We start from the raw sequence: 22,771 nt of genomic DNA on the forward strand, positions 1-22,771 counted from the left end.
AAGACTGGGCTCGCTGCAATTGGTGGAGCATTTTGATAGGAAATAAAATTCCCAAAGTAGAAGAAAGTGTGTTATACTTTGGTGAGGGGAAATTCCTGTCAGGAAATGGCACCTCCTCATAAAGCTCCAGGGCAAGAGGAGGCAGTCAGGGAGAAGCTCAGTCTGAAGGAGCGATTTCTGAGGGAAATTCTGGTCAGGAGATAGAACTTGAAATGGAAAGCAGAATAGAAGCAGAAAAACAGATTCTGTTAGCTGAAATACAGGCAGAAGATAAAGAAAGAAAGAAAGAAAGAAAGAAAGAAAGAAAGAAAGAAAGAAAGAAAGAAAGAGAGAGAAAGGTCAAAATACAAGCAGAACAAGAACAAGCCGATTCAGTTAGCGAAAATACAGGCTGCTGACAGAGAAAGGGAGAGAAAGGGGCAGAACATGAAAAAGAAATGTATAATCTTAAATTGCAAAAAATAGAGCTTAGAGCAGAAGGACTGGTTCCACAGAGAAGTGGGGAAGTTACCTCAGTGGAACAAGCAAAATTTCAAAAAGGAGATGATATAGAAGCATTTTTGTTCAGTTTTGAGAGAACCAAATTCAGAGCTTCTGGATGAGGCCAGAAAGAAGGATCTCCTGAGGGAGATTTACTCAGAAATGAGGGATGAGGAAACCGCCGATTGTGGACTCTTTAAAGAATGAGGGAGAGTTTGACTGAGCAGAGCAGGAAAACATTTTGGAGAAATTAAGAGGAAACCTGGGGGAACTTCTGCCCACTTATGTTCTGGCCTCCGGAGCCTGGCTGAGGGAAGGGTCAGGCGCTGGAGGAGCCGAAGCAACTGATGGTTTGGGAACAGCTCTTGAAACATGTCTCCTCACATCTGGGTTGGTTTCTGGGGGATAAAATCTGAAAATGGTGGGGGAAGCCGCCAGTTCCCTGGAGGAGATGGAAGGAGGTTGGGGAGGTTTGTGGGTCCCACCCGCCTTCCGGAAAAGCCAAGTTTGGGGCTGCTCAGAGAAGCCGGAGGCAGCCAAAACCAGCCCTGCGAGGCGGGTCCCTCCCCTACAGAACAGAAGGGGGGGTGTTGTGACGTGGGGTTTGTGATTTCAGCTCTCTTGATATAACATGCTGGAGACAGTTCTCTAGTAACACTTCTTTATTAAAGCAACAAGACTAAAGACTGGGGAGAGGAAAGCTACATTTATGGGGACAGGGAACTAGCAAGAAAGGATACATTTTGGAGGGAACAATATCAGGCAATCACAGTTCTGCCTTTTGGAGGGAACCAATAAGACAGAGGATCCAAATACAGCAGCTTAAATGAACCAATAGTAGCTGTACCCTCTGGTACCAAAAGGCAGTTACTTTACCCTAATGCAAATACAGACAATCATAATACAGATATAAAATCCTTTGACTCAATACACAACAGGGGGGGATCTGTTTCCCCTCAGACTAAGCTCAGAGGCTTCCTTCTCTGGCCAGAGGAGAGTTAGAAGGGATCCCAAGGCAGGAATCCTATCAGAGAGGCCAGAGAGAGGAGGGGAGAGGCCAGGATCAGGCGCTGCCGGGAAAAGGAGTCCCTTGGCAGCTCCTCCCTGAGGAGAAGGAGGTGCATTTGCCCTCATCTCGCACCTGAGCCCCAACCCCAGTGATGGCTGCTCAGAATCGCAGGACTCGGAGCCGGAAGGAGGAAGGAGAGAACCTGATGCCCATTTCTCTGTTTCTCATTTCCCTGCTTTCGGGATCCGGGGGGGAGAAGTCCCCAGGGAAATCCATCAACAGTTCAGTGTACATTTCTCCGGATACACACATGGTTGCGTGCAATTCTTCCTAACATGGACAGTTTTGCAAAGCAATTTCTCCTCCCATAACATGCTTTCCTGGGTTATTTTCACTTTATCTTAATATCTATCTACTTGTACAAATTTCTTGGCCAGAGGACTGCACTGCAAAAACTGGGGAGTGTGTAAATTTCAAAGGACGGCTGTGTATTAATGTCTGCATATTCAGCCCCCCCTTAATTCTAGTCCTCCCTTCCTTGAAAAGAGGACTTTCTCCACACCTGTTGACTAGGTGACTCATGGGGGTTGCAAGATACCTCCAGGTGAGAAGGAGCCCTTGGCCAAGGGGGTCCCTTTGGCACAGGCAGAGACCCCCCCATTTCATGGGCAGCCCCTTCATCCCACCATTTGTAGGGAGTTCCTGAGAGATGCCCCCCATTTTGGTCTCCCCACAGCCAGCAGGTGGGAGGGCCCAGAGCCAAGGTGGAGATATTGGGCCAGACTGACTGCTGGGTGGCTTTTCAAGGAACAGCAAGCAAGCAACTTTCCTCAAAAAAGCGGCATTTGCAGATGCATTTGGCAAAGGAAGGAGCAACATAGCAAATGAAACAGCCTTTTCCCTTCCTGCTGCTGCCAAGGTCTGGGTTGCACCAGTGTAATTCTACTAAGGTAAAATGGCTGGTTGGTCCAGCAAGACCCAACACACCTCCACACTGCAGCCGACACACTAGCAAAATTTGGAAAGTGCTGCTCTATCCTAATTTAGGCACCTCCTTATTTTGGCTGACTCACAGAGGAAAACCAGTAAACACTTTTAATTCTGCAACATGACTTGAGTTTTGAGACGATTGCACACTGGATTTAATTTCATTTGCAAGTTCCCCAGTGAGAAAGCTGGAGTCCCTGGCAGTACCCAGAAGATCTCTTTACACTGATCATTGCTCTGCATAATTTCTACTCCCCATCCCAGCACCCCAGTAGCTTAACCATGAAGAATTCATTCCCCTCAAATTTCAGGGCTCAATACTTGCTTCTCTCCCTTCCCAGCAACCCTCTCCTTTCTCTGTTGTTTCCCATTCAGTTCAGTGTGAGGAACCCCAGGGAATGAACAACTTTGCAGGGCCTGAGTTCCCCTCTGTAAGCTTACGCCAGTGTAACTTGCCCCACATTGTGCGCACTGACTTTTGACATCAAGATCTAAAATGCCAGGGCACCAGAGTGCATGCATGAACGAGTGCAGAGAAGTATAAAGCAGCAGATTTAGGTGCTTGGGAGTTTAGTATTTATCTGGCAGGCATTTGGGTCTCCCTCTCTACCAGAATACTAATTTGGGAAGTAATGGGAAGATGTTGTTGTTGTTGTTTAGTTGTTCAGTCGTGTCCGCCTCTTTGTTCCCCCCGGGACCAGAGCACACCAGGCCCTCCTGTCTTCCACTGCCTCCCGCAGTTTGGTCAAACTCATGTTTGTAGCTTCGAGAACACTGTCCCACCATCTCGTCCTCTGTCGTCCCCTTCTCCTTGTGCCCTCCATCTTTCCCAACATCAGGGTCTTTTCCAGGGAGTCTTCTCTTCTCATGAGGTGGCCAAAGTCTTGGAGCCTCAGCTTCAGGATCTGTCCTTCCAGTGAGCACTCAGGGCTGATTTCCTTCAGAATGGAGAGGTTGGATCTTCTTGCAGTCCATGGGACCCTCAAGAGTCTCCTCCAGCACCAGAATTCAAAAGCATCCATTCTTTGACAATCAGCCTTCTTTATGGTCCAGCTCTCACTTCCATACATGACTACTGGGAAAGATACAAAAATGGGAAGATACAACCATACAAATACAAGTTCTGGGCACCACAGTTCAAGAAGGACACTGACAAACTGGAACGTGTGCAGAGGAGGGCAACCAAAATGGTCAAAGGCCAAAAATGGTCAAAGGCCTGGAAACGATGCCTTATGAGGAACAGCTAAGGGAGCTGGGCATGTTTAGCCTGGAGAAGAGGAGGTTAAGGGGTGATATGATTGCCATGTTCAAATATATAAAAAGATGTCACATAGAGGAGGGAGAAAGGTTGTTTTCTGCTGCTCCAGAGAAGCGGACACGGAGCAATGGAGCCAAACTACAAGAAAGAAGATTCCACCTAAACATTAGGAAGAACTTCCTGACCGTAAGAGCTGTTTGACAGTGGAATTTGCTGCCAAGGAGTGTGGTGGAGTCTCCTACTTTGGAGGTCTTTAAGCAGAGGCTTGACAACCATATGTCAGGAGTGCTCTGATGGTGTTTCCTGCTTGGCAGGGGGTTGGACTCGATGGCCCTTGTGGTCTCTTCCAACTCTAGGATTCTATGATTCTAAATGCAAGAGAAGCAAAGTGTTTATTAATGCAGAGGGCTTCCTTGATGTAAACCTTCATGTAGTAGCAAAGCTGATGTTAGGGGTGACAGATTATTGTTAATTGTTGCTGTGCCCTTCATAATCACAGAAGAAGAAGAAGGAGGAGGAGGAGGAGGAGGAGGAGGAGGAGGAGGAGGAGGAGGAGTGAGACAATAGCAGTAGACAATATATTTTGCTGGTGTTGTAAACAAAACCTGCTCCTTTTTGCTTATTGGGGTACCCAAGAGCCCATATAGAGTAGGTTCCCTATCGGTAGGAGAAAATAACAGAGGCCAACCAGAGAATACTGAGAAGCAAAGCAGCTCGTAAGCCTGATCTTTATTGATCTGTTGCAACAGGGTGCTCCCCTCACACGCAGGAAAGGAGGAGGAGGAACCCAGAACAATGGTGTGCAGACTAGAGACTTTTGAAATTGCCCACCCTGTAGCTCAAGACCACCCCCAAAACATCATACATGCATCACAGAAGGAGATAGGTAGCCGTGTTGGTCTGCCATAGTCAAAAATAAAAAAAATCCTTCCAGTAGCACCTTAAAGACCAACTAAGTTAGTTTTAGGTATGAGCTTTCGTGTGCATGCACACTGTGTATCTGAAGAAGTGTGCATGCACACGAAAGCTCATACCAAGAACTAACTTGGTCTTTAAGGTGCTACTGGAAGGAATTTTTTTATTTTTGATCACAGAAGGAGGCGGTCTACAACAGAATTCCTGCCTGCTAGGATACCTGACAATGGTCACTGGTTGTTTTACCTGGGCAGCCTGGCCATTCTTTTGTGATGGTAAATACTTTAATTCCTGAATCCAGGTCACAGGCTCACCCTATTCATACACAAATGTGCTCTTAAGACAGGTAAGCAAAAGACAATGGAGAGGCTTTCCCATTTCCTTCCTCCTTGCAGAGAAACATTTGAGGTCAACTTGGGAGAGTCAAAATGGTTTCAGGGTTGTTCTCCTGTACTATTTCAGACACGTGGTTTACATACTTATGTATGTGTTTGCCTTGTAAATTTATGAACATTTAATTTATATATCTGAGACCTTAAATTCTTATAAAACTGGGCAAGCACCTGCTAAGTGGTGGTTGGAGTATCGAAGGAGATCTGGAGACCTCCATGCTCATTTCATCCATTAAGAGGGATTGATACAATGGGAAATACGACTTTCTTCGCACTGGACACTAACCACTTGAAAGCACTTTCAAGGAAGCTCCAGTCAAATCGATGGGTGCTGTTTCACCAAGAAGAGCATTCAGGACCCCGTGTGTGGCTCCCACCTTGCACTGCCCATTGCCTCTTGCCTCAACACAGACCTTTTAAGCAATTTAAATCCTAAGGCAGGCCTTTGCTATAGAAATCCTAGGCTTTCCAAATTTGGAGGCAGCACCATTTTCTGCTGCTGGTTGGTGCTGCTGAAGGAAATGGCCCCAAAGGGAAGGGAAGTGGTGAGAGACGATTCTGGCTTCTTGGTTTTCAAGCAGGACCCCAGAGGACATCTTTACTTTGCGATTATAGAAACCAAGAGGAATTCCTATAGCGAAGGAAAAGGAAGAGTTCAAAATGTGCCCATCCGACTCCCGGAGTGTGATGTTTTCTCCCAATGCCAAAGACTTCTCTCCTCCAACTCTGCTTTTTGAGCCCTTCCCAGCGGCCTTCCACCCTCTGCCCCCTGGAGCCACAGGACCCTGCTGAGATCCCCTCCTTTCCCCTGGTGCCCCCGCAGCCTTCTCTTGCCCTCTTCCATGCCCTCCTGAGGCCTTTTCTGTGGGCTAGTGGGTGCTCTTGAATCCTGGCCATGCCTCACACTGTCCTGGGTAGAGGGGAAAGGCGTGTCCAAACCTCTGGCCTTCTGCATGGCTGCAAACTAGCTGACCGTGTAAAGTTAAGCGTCACAACCATGCCTAGACCTTCTCCTGGTTCTGGCCTCACCCATAACCAGTGGTATGTGCAACCCCCCTCCCCAGAAAGTTAGACACAAGGGTTTGTGGCTTGCTGGCTGAGAAGAGTCCCCTGTCCTAGGGGAACCACAGTCTTCGTGACTCCACCGGAGTTTATGCCTTTTAAAGCAAAGTGGACTCCTTTAAATGAATCAACTCAGCTGAGTGAAGCTCAGGGCCGGGCTGCCCATGAGGAAGATGGAAGCAGCTGCCTCAGGCAGCAGAGTTCCACGGGGCAGGGTTGCTGCCAGCAGGGTCGCATGGAGACGACTTCCAGCAAGATCTCGGTCCAGTATACCTGAAGGAGCATCTGCACCCACATCGTTCTACCTGGACACTGAGGTCCAACGCCGAGGGCCTTCTGGCGGTTCCCTCATTGCGAGAAGCCAAGTTACAGGGAAGCAGGCAGAGGGCCTTCTCGGTAGTGGCACCTGCCCTGTGGAACACCCTCCCACCAGATGTCAAAGAGAAGAACAACTACCAGAATTTTAGAAGACATCTGAAGGCAGCCCTGTTTAGGGAAGCTTTTAATGTTTAACAGACTACTGTATTTTAATACTTTGTTGGAAGCCGCCCAGAATGGCTGGGAAAACCCAGCCAGATGGGCAGGGTATAAATAATAAATTATTATTATTATTATTATTATTATTATTATTATTATTATTATTATTATTATTAACAAGATCTCACTGAAAGCTGCCACCACAGCCATACAACTCTGTTAGCAAGGCTTTGGGGGAGGGCATCAGTGGTGGTGGTGGTGACTTTTCTGTTTCACCTCAGATGGCGAAGCAGGGCGGGCAGACCCTGGGGAAGGTTTAGCTAGCAAGCCTGATAGAATTGCAACTCCTGGTTGCTGCTAAAATAGGACCTTGCCCCTTCTCCTACGGAGGTCTCCAGCCTCAGATGTCCAAGGTGCCTTTGCCTTGCCCCTGCAAAGGCCATTGCTTCAGGAGAATACCACCCCTGCACCCCAAATCTCCCCCTCTCCCTCTTTTCAGCAGACCCTTTCCTGCTGCCTGTTGGTCTGGCTGTGGGTTCCCCCTTGCACACTTGCGCAACAACTCATCTCTTGCCGCCTGTTTGCCTTGCCATCAGGGCTTCCTATATAGAGCGCCTGCTCTGCTGAACTGCGGCAGGGAGCTGCACTCTGAGACTTTGCGGAAAGTCCCCTGCGGCACTCCAGGGCTTTTCCTATAAATATAAGTTATATAAATTTTTATTTATACTCCGCCCTTCCTGGTTGAAAAACCGGGCTCAGGGCAGCTAACAACAGATTTATAACACTTAATTGTAAAAGCAGCATAAAATACAGTATAAAAACATGAATAACAATAAAATTCAAAAATCAATTTAGGGGAAATAAGCATGAGATAATCCCCAGGGCTAGCTGGCTGAATTGGTCCTACTTGGGCCAGCGAGGAGACTAGGAGAGAATTAGCTGTGGGCAGTGGCGTAGCGTGGGGGGTGCAAGGGGTGCAAGCCGCACCGGGCGCAACATCTGGGGGGGTGCGCTCGCTGCCTCCGGAGTCGCCGAAGAGCCTTGGGCGCAGCCTGTAGCAGAGCCGCATGTCTCGCAGCGCCTGGCTGAAGGCGCCCGGCAGGCAGCGGCTCTCAGCACTCGCCGCGGAGGACGCGCCAGGCAGCCCCTCCTCACAGCCCCGCCTCCACCGCTGCTGCTGCAGCTGCTGGGCCGTTGCATTTTCCTCGCCTCTCTGCCCCCCTCCTCCTCCGGGCAAGCGGCGTCGTTTGGGCAGCAGCGCCAGCGGCAACTCGCAGGTTAGGGGGTGGGGGTGGGGCGCAAATTACGTGCCTTGCCCCGGGTTAGGGGGCGCAAATTACTTGCGTTGCCCCGGGTGCTGACGACTCATGCTACGCCGCTGGCTGTGGGGTCTCAGAGCGGGTGATGTTCATAAAAGGGGAGGGGGAAGGAAGAGAAGGGAAATAAAAGATCAGGCTGAATTCAAATTAAAGGCCAGGTGGAATAGCTCTGTCTTACAGGCTCGACAGAAGGAGGTTAAATCCTGAAGGGCCCTGGTCTCATGGGAGAGAGCATTCCACCAGGTCGGAGCCATCACTGAAAAGGCCCTGGCCCTGGTGGAGGATAGTCTGACTTCCTTAGGGCCTGGGACCTCTAAAGTATGGTTATTCCTGCCCCTTAAGACCCTCCAGGGCTGCATCGGTCAAAGCCTGCATCCTGAACCTGGATTAAATGCCAAAGGCTCACATCATAGGACGTATCTTCCATCTTCATCACTTCGCCAATGTCTGGAACCAGTGGCAAGGGGAGCTCCTGCTGCAGGTAATCTGGAGAGAAGAAACACAACATGCACCAATTTGGGTCAACAGAAGGCATCCTGGTTCATGTCACTAGGCCAGATTGAGGAGGGGTGGGTAGTACCACGTTCCTCTCTCCTTGACATTAGGGCTTCTAGGTAAAAGTAAAGGTACCCCTGACCGTGAGGTCCAGTCGCAGATGACTTTAGGGTTGCAGCGCTCATCTCACTCTATAGGCAGAACGAGCCGGCCTTTGTCCACAGACAGCTTCCGGGTCATGTGGCCAGCATGACTAAGCCGCTTCTGGCGAACCACAGCAGCGCATGGAAACGCCATTTCCCTTCCCGCAGGAGCGGTACCTATTTATCTACTTGCACTTTGACGTGCTTTCGAACTGCTAGGTTGGCAGGAGCAGGGACCGAGCAATGGGAGCTCACCCCGTCATTGCGGGGATTCGAACCGCCGACCTTCTGATCAGTAAGCCCTAGGCTCACTGGTTTAGACCACAGCACCACCCACATCCCTTAGGGCTTCTACACAGCCACAAAGGGATGTTCCTCCAGAGAGCTTGGCTGAACTGAGGATCAGATGAAGGCTTCAGTTCAACCATCGGTGCTACCCAACAAGCAAGCTTTGTGGTTTGGGGCTGAAGCGATGGCTTGGAAGGAAACCTCAAAAGTGATCAAGGCTGTGACTGTACCTGAGTCAACGTCACCTCGGTACCCCACAACTCTTACCCAACGGACTCTCTTGGTACAGCACCTGCTCCAGCGTTTCCACAGCGTCGTATGCACTTCCGTGGAGCCGGGCCCTCTAGAAGAAGAGATGTGATCAGCAATGCAAGGAAGCAGCATGGAAAGGGAGGCGTCTCACCAGGTCCAACAGTACCATAATCCATGTGACTTCAATGGAGAGTCAGCATGAAGAGCCATCTCAAGGCACTTTGCTCCAGAGATGGACAATCCTTTTGACACCTCCCTCCTTCCCATTAATCAGTTGTGGTGCCTTGGGAAGAGCGTCACCTTCTCCTCCTGCAAACCCCTCCTGCAAAGCCATACCTGTTTTTATCCCAGATGTGTTTGCCACCCTGAGCTCTTTGGGAGGAGTGGAGGGATATAAATTTAACAAATACACAATTTAACAAATAAGTAAATATACTGTAGTTAGGGAGAACATTCCTGTTATGTACTGAGTTGAATAGGATCCAAAATGCAGCAGTCTAATTGGTCCTAGAACAATAGGATTCAGAATGCAGCAGTCTGATTGGTCCTAGAACAATAGGATCCAGAATGCAGCAGTCTGATTGGTCCACAGGAGCCACCCAATCCAGCTCCAGGTAGAAATGAATCCGCAACCTGATTGGCCTACAGGAGAATCCCAGAATTAGCCAATCATGTGGGGCCCATTGTGTAAATATAATGTATAATGTATATTTCAGGGGAACTTCCATTCCTCATTACTATGAGCTGAATGAAGAGCATGAAATCTACACTCAACTCCGAGTATATTTCAATTCCTTTGAGCTAGGCCAGGAGCAGCCAAGGCACTGGGCCCAGAACATAACTGTCGGCCACTGCAAATCCTGACATCACCCATGAACAAAACCTTAGACTGAACAGAAGCAGCACCAGCGGGTGGAAAGAGCAGACAAGTCAGCCTCTGAAGTCCTGACTGGAAGAAATTAAAAGACTATCTACAGAAATATTGTAAAATTAATGAATGATAGAATGATGTTGGATAGCAACTAAGGGGTTTCCAGCTGTAATGATTTAAGAGAATATGAAAAAAGGGTTATAAATGGGTTAAAATCTAATGGTAAGGATTTGCTGAACCAATAAATTGAAGTGGAATACAAAAAAGGGAGGTATGAGGAGGTCCGGGAAATAAGCTAAAAGAAAATAAGTAAAAAAAAAAATGTATGTTTTTAACTGTTTTTATTTTGTATTTTTCTTTTTTCTTTTTCATTTTTACTGTTATATTTCAAAAAAATTTAATAAATATTTTATTTTTTAAAAAAATGAAGTCCTGAGTTCAAATCCCTGCTTGGCCATGAACTGGCTGAGTGTCTTGGGCAAGACACTTAGAAGCTTTTAAGCCCAATCATGGCCTTTGCCGTGATTCTCTGAAGAGGGACTGTGAGGAAGGTCAAGCAAAACAGGGCTGAAGAAACTGATCTTGCTATACGACAGAATGTATTAGAATAGGTGGAATAGGTGGAGCTTACGTTCTTGCCTTCCATGTCCAGAAATCCACTGCAAGGAAAAAGGAAATGCTTGTTAGAAGTGGCTTAGCACAAGATCCCCGTCAACTGCATTGCGCGTGATTCCCCCCGCCCCCGAATCTGAAGCTTCCCATCAAGGGTCAAAAATCCATATCTATTAATTAAATATATATACCACCCTTCATCCGAAGATCCCAGGCTGCTTCGCAACAGGGGAAAAAAATCTGAGCTTGGACTCTTAGCAACAACTATCTTCCAGTGCCCATCTGAGCCCACCAGTCTGCACTGTGCCCTGCAAAACGTGACCTGTATCCTGGTTGCCCCTGATATAGGAGAGCAGGACATGGGGCAGAGCTGCTCCTACCACTAGGCATGGTGAGGCGAGTGCCTTGGGTGGCCCATCCTGGGAGGCGGCGGGGCCCCTCGGCTCTTCCTCCTGAGGCCCCTGACCAGAGTCTTCTGTTTCAGAAGAGAGTTGTGTGCTGTGCCCCTTGCGCTCCACTTTTCTAACAACCCTTCAAGGCCTTGAATTAGAATCATAGAATCATAGAATCATAGAATCATAGAGTTGGAAGAGACCACAAGGGCCATCGAGTCCAACCCCCTGCCAAGCAGGAAACACCATCAGAGCACTCCTGACATATGGTTGTCAAGCCTCTGCTTAAAGACCTCCAAAGTAGGAGACTCCACCACACTCCTTGGCAGCAAATTCCACTGTCGAACAGCTCTTACTGTCAGGAAGTTCTTCCTAATGTTTAGGTGGAATCTTCTTTCTTGTAGTTTGGATCCATTGCTCCGTGTCCGCTTCTCTGGAGCAGCAGAAAACAACCTTTCTCCCTCCTCTATGTGACATCCTTTTATATATTTGAACATGGCTATCATATCACCCCTTAACCTCCTCTTCTCCAGGCTAAACATGCCCAGCTCCCTTAGCCGTTCCTCATAAGGCATCGTTTCCAGGCCTTTGACCATTTTGGTTGCCCTCCTCTGGACACGTTCCAGTTTGTCAGTGTCCTTCTTGAATTGTGGTGCCCAGAACTGGACACAATACTCCAGGTGTGGTCTGACCAGAGCAGAATACAGTGGCACTATTACTTCCCTTGATCTAGATGCTATACTCCTATTGATGCAGCCCAGAATTGCATTGGCTTTTTTAGCTGCCGCGTCACACTGTTGGCTCATGTCAAGTTTGTGGTCAACCAAGACTCCTAGATCCTTTTCACATGTACTGCTCTCAAGCCAGGTGTCACCCATCTTGTATTTGTGCCTCTCATTTTTTTTGCCCAAGTGCAATACTTTACATTTCTCCCTGTTAAAATTCATTTTGTTTGTTTTTGCCCAGTTCTCTAATCTGTCAAGGTCGTTTTGAAGTGTGATCCTGTCCTCTGGGGTGTTAGCCACCCCTCCCAGTTTGGTGTCATCTGCAAATTTGATCAGGATGCCCTTGAGTCCATCATCCAAGTCGTTGATAAAGATGTTGAATAAGACCGGGCCCAAGACAGAACCCTGTGGCACCCCACTAGTCACTCTTCTCCAGGATGAAGAGGAACCATTGATGAGCACCCTTTGGGTTCGGTCAGTCAGCCAGTTACAAATCCACTGAGTGGTAGCAGAGTCAAGACCGCATTTTACCAGCTTCTTTACAAGAATATCATGGGGCACCTTGTCAAATGCCTTACTGAAATCAAGGTAGGCTATATCCACTGAGTTCCCTTCATCTACCAGGCTTGTAATTCTGTCAAAAAATGAGATCAGGTTAGTCTGACATGACTTATTTTTCAGAAATCCATGCTGACTATTGGTGATCACAGCATTCCTTTCTAGGTGCTCACAGACTGTTTGCTTAATGATCTGCTCCAGAATCTTCCCTGCTATTGATGTCAGACTGACTGGGCGGTAATTATTTGGGTCCTCTCTTTTCCCCTTTTTGAAAATAGGGACAACATTTGCCCTCCTCCAGTCTGCCGGGACTTCGCCTGTTCTCCAGGATTTCTCGAAGATGACTGCCAGTGGTTCTGAGATCACATCTGCCAGTTCTTTTAATACTCTTGGATGCAGTTCATCTGGCCCTGGAGACTTGAATACATCTAAACTAGCCAAATATTCTTGTACTGTCTCCTTAGTTATTCTGGGCTGTGTTTCCTTTGCTGAATCATTTGCTCCAAATTCTTCAGGTCGGGCATTGTTTTCTTTATCAGAGAAGACTGAGGCAAAGAAGGCATTGAGGAGTTCATCCCTTTCTGTGTCCCCTGTTTGCATTTCACCATCTTCTCCTCTGAGTGACCCCACTGTTTCTTTGTTCTTCCTTTTGCTACGAACATACCCATAAAAGCCTTTTTTGTTGCTTTTAACCTCTCTAGCAAGCCTGAGTTCATTCTGTGCTTTAGCTTTTCTGACTTTGTGTCTACACGTGCTGGCTATTTGTTTGAATTCCTCTTTGGTGGTTTCCCCCCTTTTCCATTTTTTGTACACATCCTTTTTTAATCTTAATTCAGTTAAAAGTTCTTTAGATAGCCACCCTGGCTTCTTTAGGCACCTTCCATGTTTCCGTCTCATTGGTATTACTTCATTATTATTCTCATCTATGGATGAAAACCGTCATCTCCAACTACTCGCAGCCTTTGGCTCCTGCCACTCGACTCACGTGAGCAAAGCGCCCCATTTTAATTGGGGCTTCTGTCTTTATGTTCAATCTTAACTGATTTTATTTGAGATTTCAGAAGAGGAAATCTTACGGCACACTGCTTAGAAATGACGGTGTTAAGCAGTATATTGTACTGTTTTGACTAGCATGCTTTATTGTTTTGATGGAATTGTTGTAGTGCGTACTTCAGTTATGTGTGTTTTCTGATTGCTCTTATACTTGTAAATCACATAGAAACCATCCTGGTAATTAATTGGTATATAAATTAAACAACAGCAGCAGCAGCAGCAGCAGTATCTACCGGCATGCAACCTTTTGCTTCTATCATCCCGCACATGCAAGCAATAAGTTCTATCAAGTACGTCAAGAGGCAATGACGCTGAATAGGGCGTCAGGGTGTTTGTTACCTGTCTAGAGTTAACGAGAGCTTCAGCTTGTTGTCTGTAATAAAAATATCAGCTGGTAAACAGTAAGCCTGCCATTAGAGGGAGAGAGAAAACAAGAGAAGGTCCATTCAGTGGAGGGAGACGGTGCTGATGGACCAAAAATGTTCTCCTCCAGAAGACTCCCCAGACTGGAACTCACATCAGTCAGAGTCCATATGGCGACCTCCATTTCCTTGGTATTGAACACCTCCATCTTTAATGGATGGATCACATAAAAATTACCATAGGCCCCATGGAATTTAGGTTGTCCACGAGCCGTTATGTTCGCCAGGTAGTCGTTCAGCTCCTGCAGAGACGCAGTTTAAATGGAAATATAAATCAGTCTTTATTTATTTTTTAGAAATTTATTTATTTGGTTTTTCAGATTGAATTTTTACAGCCACATATCCAACATACAACATTAAAAACTAGATTCCAAGGAATCTCTTGGACTTCCCTCCTCCCTTTTGTGGATCCGACTGTTAATCATTTCCTCCTGCATCTTTTATAATAATCCTGATCTTTTTATCTCTCCATTGTACCCAAAATTCACCATTAAACTACAAGTGATATTCTAATCCTACTAAAGCTTTTAGCTGTTTACAGTGGTTTTTAAGATAAGTTATAAATTGATGGATTATGCTGAAATGGCTAAAATGACTGGAAGATTCAGAAATCAGGAAGACCAAAAGTTTAATAAGGAATGGGGAAAATTTAATCGCATTTCCTAATGCAGAGATGACAACTTCCATTTGTTGAATCTGTTTTGTGACAACAGTGAGCAGTTGTCCCCACACACCCCAAGATCCTCATCATCCATTACAGACTGGTATTATACCTAAACACTTTTGATCTTGAACTCAAAAATTTATAAATTACCTCCTTTGGTCTTCCCGGTTGCTGTTTCTCCATCTTACCTGTCTTCGTGTTGCCTGGTTGCTTTGATTTGTTTGTGGGAGCATCAAGAGGGAGTCCCAAGACTAAGTTCACAAGATTTCTTATGCCTGTTTTTGTTTCTTATTATGCATTTCTCATTTATATGAGAAAGCTTCATTAAAAATCATTTTAAAAAAAGACAAAGAAATTTCAGAAGGGAAAACCATGTTTAAAAGCTGAGCTGTACTAATGCAATGTACTCACTTCATAAGAAACGTGCCCTGGAAGCGCAGGCAAAACACTTTCCAACAGGCAGTAGCCCTGGGAGATGTACATGGAATGAGAAATCAATGGAGAAGGTCAGAGCAGAGAAGTGGACTTTCATTCTTCACCATTCTGTTGACTGTCCTTCCCCTCAGCTAAACTAATCTCCATTTGGCTGAGCCACACTTTGGCCTTACTATCTCGTGAGCTAACTTGCTATTTAAAACCCCCTCTGAAAACAAGAACATCCATGTGTTGGATTAGTGTTAGAAGAAATTCAAAGCCATTTCAAGCAGTTCTGAGTGAGGAGGAGATGCAATGTGTATTTAAGTCTTGCATGGGCCCAGAGTTTGCCCCACAGCAGGGGTGTCTGCAGTCAACAATTTTTGCTCATCCCCCCCAAAAAAAAACTTCAACAACTCTGGTCAATCCAATGGGTAGATCACTGCCAGTTTATTTATAGTGGAAGTAGATCGCTGTCTAAGGGATGCGGGTGGCGCTGTGGGTTAAACCACCGAGCCTAGGGCTTGCCGATCAGAAGAAGAAGAGGAGTTTGGATTTGATACCCTGCTTTATCACTACCCAAAGGAGTCTCAAAGCTGCTCACAATCTCCTTTCCCTTCCTCCCCCACAACAAACACTCTGTGAGGTGAGTGGGGCTGAGAGACTTCAGAGAAGTGTGACTGGTCCAAGGTCACCCAGAGCTGCATGTGGAGGAGCGGAGACGCAAACCCGGTTCACCAGATTACGAGACTACCGCTCTTAACCACTACACCACACTGGCTCTCAGTGTGAGATCAGAAGGTTGGCGGTTTGAATCCCCACGACGGGGTGAGCTCCCGTTGCTCGGTCCCTGCTCCTGCCAACCTAGCAGTTCGAGAGCACGTCAAAGTGCAATTAGATAAATAGGTACCGCTCTGGCGGGAAGGTAAACAGCGTTTCCGTGCACTGCTCTGGTTTGCCAGAAGTGGCTTAGTCATGTTGGCCACATGACCCGGAAGCTGTACGCCGGCTCCCTCGGCCAATAAAGCGAGATGAGCACCGCAACTCCAGAGTCGGTCACGACTGGACCTAATGGTCAGGGGTCCCTTTAGATCGCTGTCTTTTGGAAGTTGGATATGCCTGCCCTACAGGGCCAAGGGCAGTGGAAAGAACCAGATGCAGCTACAACAGACAACGCTACTCACCATTCTGTGATCTTTGTCCACAATGAAGGGCTCAAAGGGGTATAAGAGCTGGTTAAAGTTCTGCTCCAGCTGGTTTTTCGTCATGGCAACGTCCGCAAGAGCTCCATCTTGCATTGCAGGAAGAGACTTCAAGAGGTCAGCAATCCTGCCTTCTGCTCTGCCCTCTGCTTCTCCTTCTCCTGCAGAGAGCTGAAAGCAGCAGCCGCAGGACTTGTGTGTTTCTCATGCATCTCTTGAACACCAGTAATGTCTTCAAACGGCCTTTTCCCTGTTACTTATAGCACTGTTGATGCCCCGGCTAGAGCCAACGTGCTTACATAAGAAAACCAGAAGAGCTTGCTGGATCAGGCCAACGGCCCACCTAGCCCCCTAACCTCTTCTTCTCACATTGGCCAATGAGATGCCTGTTTTAAGCCCCAAATCAAGAGATGAGCCAACCACACTTGTAATCCCCAGAAACTGATATTCAGAGGTGGTTGATATACTATGTTTATTTGTGACACTATGCATGTGACCTTGAATGTTGGCATTATGACAGACCTTCACAAAGCTATGAAGAGGAGGTGTCTATGAGAGATGGTGGTCTCCAGGGCAGGCATAGCATAAGGGTACGCTCTCAGGATTTGCACCAAAAAATGCCTATAATTCCCCCCATTTCCACAAAAGTGGATGAAATCCACCAGCATAGGAGGCAGTCCAGGGTTGATTAAGCATGCCAAATTGTAGACAGGTTCTTCCAGGGGGGTTAGAACAGGGCTTCTTTAAATTTTGATTTCCTTCAAGAGAAACTTTCCTTTCCTGCCAGAATTGGATGTACAGTGGTACCTCTAGTTACGAACTTAATTCATTCTGGAGGTCCGTTCTTAACCTGAAACTGTTCTGAACTAGAGGCGTGCTTTCACTAATGGGACCTCTTGCTGCCGCTGTGCCACCGGCACATGATTCCCGTTCTCATCCTTGGGCAAAGTTCTCAACTCGAGGTAACTCTTCCAGGTTAGCGGAGTTTGTAACCTGAAGCGTTTGTAACCTGAGGCGTTCATAACTCGAGGTACCACTGTAATTTGCAGGTTAGGCCACCCCACCAGAGGGGGATGAAGCCTGATGATTTTGAGGTTCCACATAGCTACATTGCAAAGGTCCAGTTGGGTCCCTTCCAACTCTACGATTCTATTAACTTCCTTGAGCAACTTGTTCTGATACCAAATGACTCCTAGGACATTGCCTCAAATCTTTACATCTATGGTCTCGTAAAGAAGATTACTATCTGGTGCTGAACTGATACAGTCCTCCTTCTAATTACGTAATACAGTGGTTCTCAACTTGTGGGTCCCCAGATGTTGTTGGACTACAACTCCCATCATCCCTGAGCTCTGGCCTTGCTAGCTAGGGGTGATGGGAGTTGTAGTTCAACAACATCTGGGACCCACAGGTTGAGAAAGGCTGTAATAGCTAACACAAATCTAACAAATCCCATGAACGGTTGCCAGTGCTTTGCGCTACTAGGTCCCCTCGTTGAACTCTTTCTGAACAAGCAGGATCCCATCCCCTGTAGGCAATGCTTGGTACTTACGCCCAGGTCGAGGATGAGAACATCGTCTTGTATTTGGAAGCTCTGGAGAGAATACTGGATCCCGGCAGGTGACAAGTCAACTGCACAAAAGGCAAAAATGAGATAAGGAGAAAGGGCTTCATTGTTGTGGGTGCAGGACTCCTGGAGGATGTCTCCCTTGAGCACACAGCTCTCCTGGCCTTGAGGAGACCTGGGAGGCCTGGGTTCAAATCCCCATTGGCCGTAAGCTCACTGGGTGACCTTGGGCCCGTCACCATCTCTGAACCTGTCCAACCTTGCAGGTTGTTGCGGGGATTAAATGAGGAGGTGGAGAACTACGCAAGCCAGCTTGTGCTGCTTGGATTCAAAGGAGGAATATAAATGCAACGAATAAGAAACTAAAACAATAAAAATAAAAGCACACACCCTTTTGATACAGTGCTGGCTTTCCCGAAATCTACAATAGTGGAATGGAATGTGGATAAATTAGGGTAAAAAAATAATGTTTCATTTGTTTTTCTTCAACCAAACAACCATGAGGCAGATTTCCCTGATTTTTTTTGCAGATGCCCATTGTGAAAAACACCCCAGCATGAATCCCCATGTTTATTTTGTTTTGTTTCAAATTATTTATCACTTTCAGTTTTACAGATTGGACATTTAACCAAATGCAAACTATCCATTTGCCACCAACTTCCCTTCCTTCCTGGTTCATTTTATTAGCCTTCTAACGCTGCATCTTCTAGCATGGGGCCTGGGAGGTGGAGGCGAGGAACAGCTACTCAACCCTTCTCTGTTTTGGAAGAAAAAGTCTTGAGGGAGAAAGGAAGGGACTCACCCAGGTCCTGGAGGCTCAGCAAGAAACCACCGGAGTCAGAAAGGGACGATAGCAAGAGGTCACAGGCCTGCAAGACAAAAGCCACAGAGCAAGGGGAGGCTGCTGTCATAGGAGCTGCAGGCATTGGGGTGTCTTGGGTGGCCTTTGCAATTAGCAGGGCAATTAGTGCCTGCTAATGAGTCATAATGTGGCAGTGGTCCAAAGGGCCACAATAAATGTGATAATGTGTACCCCTGTAAATCCTTGAGGGTGCTTTTAGTAGAGAAGTTATGGTAGCCTGCTACTTTATGAAACGGATGATTTTGCAAGTCGCCGCCCACCCACTGGGGCAGAAATAAAAGTAGTACGTGAATAACAAAGATACACATAAGTTGCTAAATGGTGCAAATGGCTACACGTAACACAGGTCTCCAACATGCACACTAACACAATGTAACAGAACATGGTGGGAATCACTGGCAGAAATTGCCAGTGCTTATTGCACATGTGTATTAAACATGAAATGACGTAATGATGTATATGATTGGTGGAAATTGAAATGCTTTGTTTGAAATTTTAGAAATACTATGGACCACTGGGCAGGGTTGCAGTTTTGCGGCACGATCCAACTGCAACCTATTGCTTTGCAGTAAACAACACTGGACTCCTAACTCCTCATGTTTCTGAGTTTTATTGGCGTAAACTCAGGAGATACGCTATTTTCTGGCTTACAACAATGGGACTCCTTCACACCAGAGCTGCCAGATTTCCTCATCTCTGTTTGTGCCGCATGTGTGCCAGTCCTTGTGCCACAAGGAGTTGCGCCAACAGAAGATATTCTGAGCCAATACTTCAAATACAGGTAAAGGACCCCTGGATGGTTAAATCCAGTCAAAGGCGACTGTGGGATTGCGGCGCTCATCTCACTTTCAGGCCAAGGGAGCCAGCGTTTGTCCACAGACAGCTTTCTGAGTCATGTGACCAGCAAGACTAAACTGCTTCTGGTGCTACAGGACACCGTGACGGAAACCAGAGTGTGCAGAAACGCCGTTTACATTCCCGCCACAGTGGTATCTATTTATCTACTTGCACTGGCATGATTTCGAACTGCTAGGTTGGCAGAAACTGGGGCAGAGCAACAGGAGCTCTCCCCGTTCTGTGGATTTGAACCACCAACCTTCTGATCGGCAAGCCCAAGGGGCTCAGTGGTTTAGACCACAGCGCCACCACCCGCATCCCATACTTCAAATACAACCCCACCCAAGAATACTCTAGGTAAGACCTACGTTTGCGTCCAAAACAGGAACTAGATTTTTATCCAGGGACTTTTTCACCATCGGTGTGACGCCTTCCTTCAATGCTTTGACAGTTCTGAAGGGAAATAAAGGCAGTAGCAAAAATGAGAAAAGCTGGGAGAAGATAAGAGTTCCTCTTTAACCAGGTCTTTGACTGATTAACATCCAATGCCTTTTTTAAATGTGTTGGGAGGGGGTTATTGGGTTATTGGGTTATTGCTTTTGTTTTTATTTTGAATGTGTATTCTGTGCTTTTATATTGTGATTTTATCTTGTGAACTGCCCTGAGACCTGCGGTGATAGAGCAGTACATAAATAAAAATAAATGGTAATAGAGCAGTTGTCTGCAAATCAAATGAAGGGCCAAGTACCACAGATGAAGGAGAAGCACCATAGTCCGAGGGTGAAATGCAATGAACGAAAGGGTAGGGGACAAATTGCCTTTTGTGAGTTCTTAGGACGGGCCTGAAATGGGAGTGCCTGATCACCTCATCTGTCTCCTGAGAAATCTCTATGTGGGACAAGAAGCTACAGTTAGAACTGGATATGGAACAACTGATTGGTTCAAAATTGGGAAAGGAGTACGACAAGGCTGTATTTTGTCTCCCTGCTTATTTAATTTATATGCAGAATACATAATGCGAAAGGCTGGGCTGGATGCATCCCAAGCTGGAATTAAGATTGCTGGAAGAAATATCAACAACCTCAGATATGCAGATGACACAACCTTGATGGCAGAAAGTGAGGAGGAATTAAAGAACCTTTTAATGAGGGTGAAAGAGGAGAGCGCAAAATATGGTCTGAAGCTCAACATCAAAAAAACAAAGATCATGGCCACTGGTCCCATCACCTCCTGGCAAATAGAAGGGGAAGAAATGGAGGTAGTGAGAGATTTTACTTTCTTGGGCTCCATGATCACTGCAGATGGTGACAGCAGCCACGAAATTAAAAGACGCCTGCTTCTTGGGAGAAGGGCAATGACAGGCCTAGACAGCATCTTGAGAAGTAGAGATGTCACCTTGCCAACAAAGGTCCGTATAGTTAAAGCCATGGTTTTCCCAGTAGTGATGTATGGAAGTGAGAGCTGGACCATAAAGAAGGCTGATCGCCGAAGAATTGATGCTTTTGAATTATGGTGCTGGAGAAGACTCTTGAGAGTCCCATGGACTGCAAGAAGATCAAACGCATCCATTCTTAAGGAAATCAGCCCTGAGTGCTCACTGGAAGGACAGATCGTGAAGCTGAGGCTCCAGTACTTTGGCCACCTCATGAGAAGAGAAGACTCCCTGGAGAAGACACTGATGCTGGGAAAGATGGAGGGCACAAGGAGAAGGGGGCGACAGAGGACAAGATGGTTGGATAGTGTTTTCGAGGTTACCAGCATGGGTTTGACCAAACTGCGGGAGGTAGTGGAGGACAGGGGTGCCTGGCGTGTTCTGGTCCATGGGGTCACGAAGAGTCGGACACGACTAAACGACTAAACAACAACAACAACAGGACGGGCCTGGGACTACAGCTTAAAAGCATAAGGTGGTTATGGACTCTGCAGTTATATAATTCTGTTATTCCAGATATTATTCCCAGTGGCACCAAGTACAGTGGTACCTCGCGTTAAGTACTTAATTCATTCCGGAGGTCCGTTCTTAACCTGAAACTGTTCTTAACCTGAAGCACCGCTTTAGCTAATGGGGCCTCCTGCTGCTGCCGCACCGCCGAAGCACGATTTCTGTTCTCATCCTAAAGCAAAGTTCTTAACCCGAAGTACTATTTCTGGGTTAGTGGAGTCTGTAACCTGAAGCGTCTGTAACTTGAAGCGTATGTAACCCGAGGCACCACTGTATTAGCAAGTATTTAGGGGTTTTAGCTGTTGGAGTCATTCTGCATCCAGTCATTACGGTTGAACTCCGGGCCGGATTTGTGGGATGTGAAACACAAGAGCAGTCAAGTACAATATTCCTAGAGGGAACATGTTTACACATGGGGAGGAATGTTTGTCCAGCCAGCAGGAAAACTTCCTGTTTCCTTCTGGGCTGGGACAGACTCATCTGCATGTGACTAGAGGTGGGTGTGGCCTCACCTGTGCAGGTAACCACAAAATCACAGGGCAGGGCAGCCATCTCTCTCTCTCTTTGACTACATGCTTCGAAGAAGTAACATCTGCTTAGCCAAAGATGCTCTCTTGGCCTCCAGCCAAGAGAGGACAGAGGGACTGGCTCCTTATGAGATAGTTTCCAGGTGTATGCTAAGTTTGCCTTCTGGGAGCCTATTGTGAACAGAATGATGTGTGAGCAAACCTTATTATACTTTTATAGAAGACTGTGTCTTATCTTTTATGGGGAATAAGGGGGAAATACCAGAACAGTTATTATAGAGGCTTTAGCAAGCCTTAGCAACGCATCCGCTGTGAGTTTAAAAAGGGGAATGTTACTCTGCTAAATTGTGGAACTTGTTAACACAAGTTGGAAAGGCTATTATCCCTGAACATTCCCACAGGATTTAGGTTTGATGAGACCCTAAGCCACTGAAGGTAATGGGACTCTTTTTATGTCCAGCTGTCCTTTGCCAACCACAAATTGTCACTGTTTTTAGGGAGTAGGCTGGCAGGCGGGGCCCATTACATTATAGGAACCGACACAGCACAAAACACTGTTGCTGTAGGTAGGTTTTATTTTATTTGTTTTCTATCTTAGATTTTGGAAATGTACATCCAGGTTTTTCCCCCTTTAATTTTTGGGGAGCCCCCGAGAGAGTGGGGCCCTAAGCTATAGCTTGTTTAGCTTATACATAAATCCGGCACTGGTTGAACTGGTTGCAATGGCCCTCCATTTCCCATGGGAAATTGGGTAGGATTTACTAGCAGGGCTATTCCATACCCAGGAAAACCTCAGCAGGGTGCAGATTCAAGCTCCCTTGAGACATAATGTTTGCAGACTAACCCTCCAGCAAAATGCCTGGAGAGGACTCCCGTTTCGTGCCTTTACCTGCCATGCTGAGCCCCAAATGACCAATATGTCTGTGTCCCTCCTTTCCCTGCCCCAGAATCTGGTCCATGCTCTCAGATGGATATTTACTTGTACCAGGTTTTGATGTGCGATATCCCAGCACAGGAGTGGCAGCTCTGGAGGCGGAATCCACCGC

At 46.8% G+C, this 22,771-nt stretch overlaps 1 protein-coding gene across 1 annotated transcript; it reads right to left on the reverse strand.

Annotated features, from left to right (window-relative positions):
* Positions 1-4,838: 4,838 nt before the first annotated feature.
* Positions 4,839-22,720, reverse strand: LOC308588237 (uncharacterized protein). Its single transcript, XM_081196667.1, has 12 exons — positions 22,705-22,720; positions 19,625-19,709; positions 18,360-18,426; positions 17,543-17,622; positions 15,973-16,161; positions 14,786-14,842; positions 13,806-13,952; positions 13,628-13,695; positions 10,580-10,607; positions 9,093-9,168; positions 8,306-8,385; positions 4,839-5,672 (listed from the first exon to the last, which is right to left on the reverse strand). The coding sequence occupies exons 2-12, from the start codon at positions 19,673-19,675 to the stop codon at positions 5,640-5,642; spliced, it is 876 nt and encodes a 291-aa protein (XP_081052793.1). The 5' UTR covers positions 19,676-19,709; positions 22,705-22,720; the 3' UTR covers positions 4,839-5,639.
* Positions 22,721-22,771: the final 51 nt, after the last annotated feature.

This window comes from Podarcis bocagei (genome assembly GCF_964188305.1).
Source record: "Podarcis bocagei genome assembly, chromosome: 5".
Classification (NCBI taxonomy): Eukaryota; Metazoa; Chordata; class Lepidosauria; order Squamata; family Lacertidae; genus Podarcis; species Podarcis bocagei.

What these genes read in the sequence shown, in the direction of transcription:
- LOC308588237 (XM_081196667.1), bottom strand. Translation starts at nt 19,675, where the DNA reads ATGGTGAAAAAGTCCCTGGATAAAAATCTAGTTCCTGTTTTGGACGCA. An exon ending in GCTGAGCCTCCAGGACCTGG is followed by an intron (nt 17,623 to 18,359) that starts GTGAGTCCCTTC and finishes CCTTTTGTGCAG; the next exon opens with TTGACTTGTCACCTGCCGGG. An exon ending in TTCTCATCCTCGACCTGGGC is followed by an intron (nt 16,162 to 17,542) that starts GTAAGTACCAAG and finishes TGCTGCTTTCAG; the next exon opens with CTCTCTGCAGGAGAAGGAGA.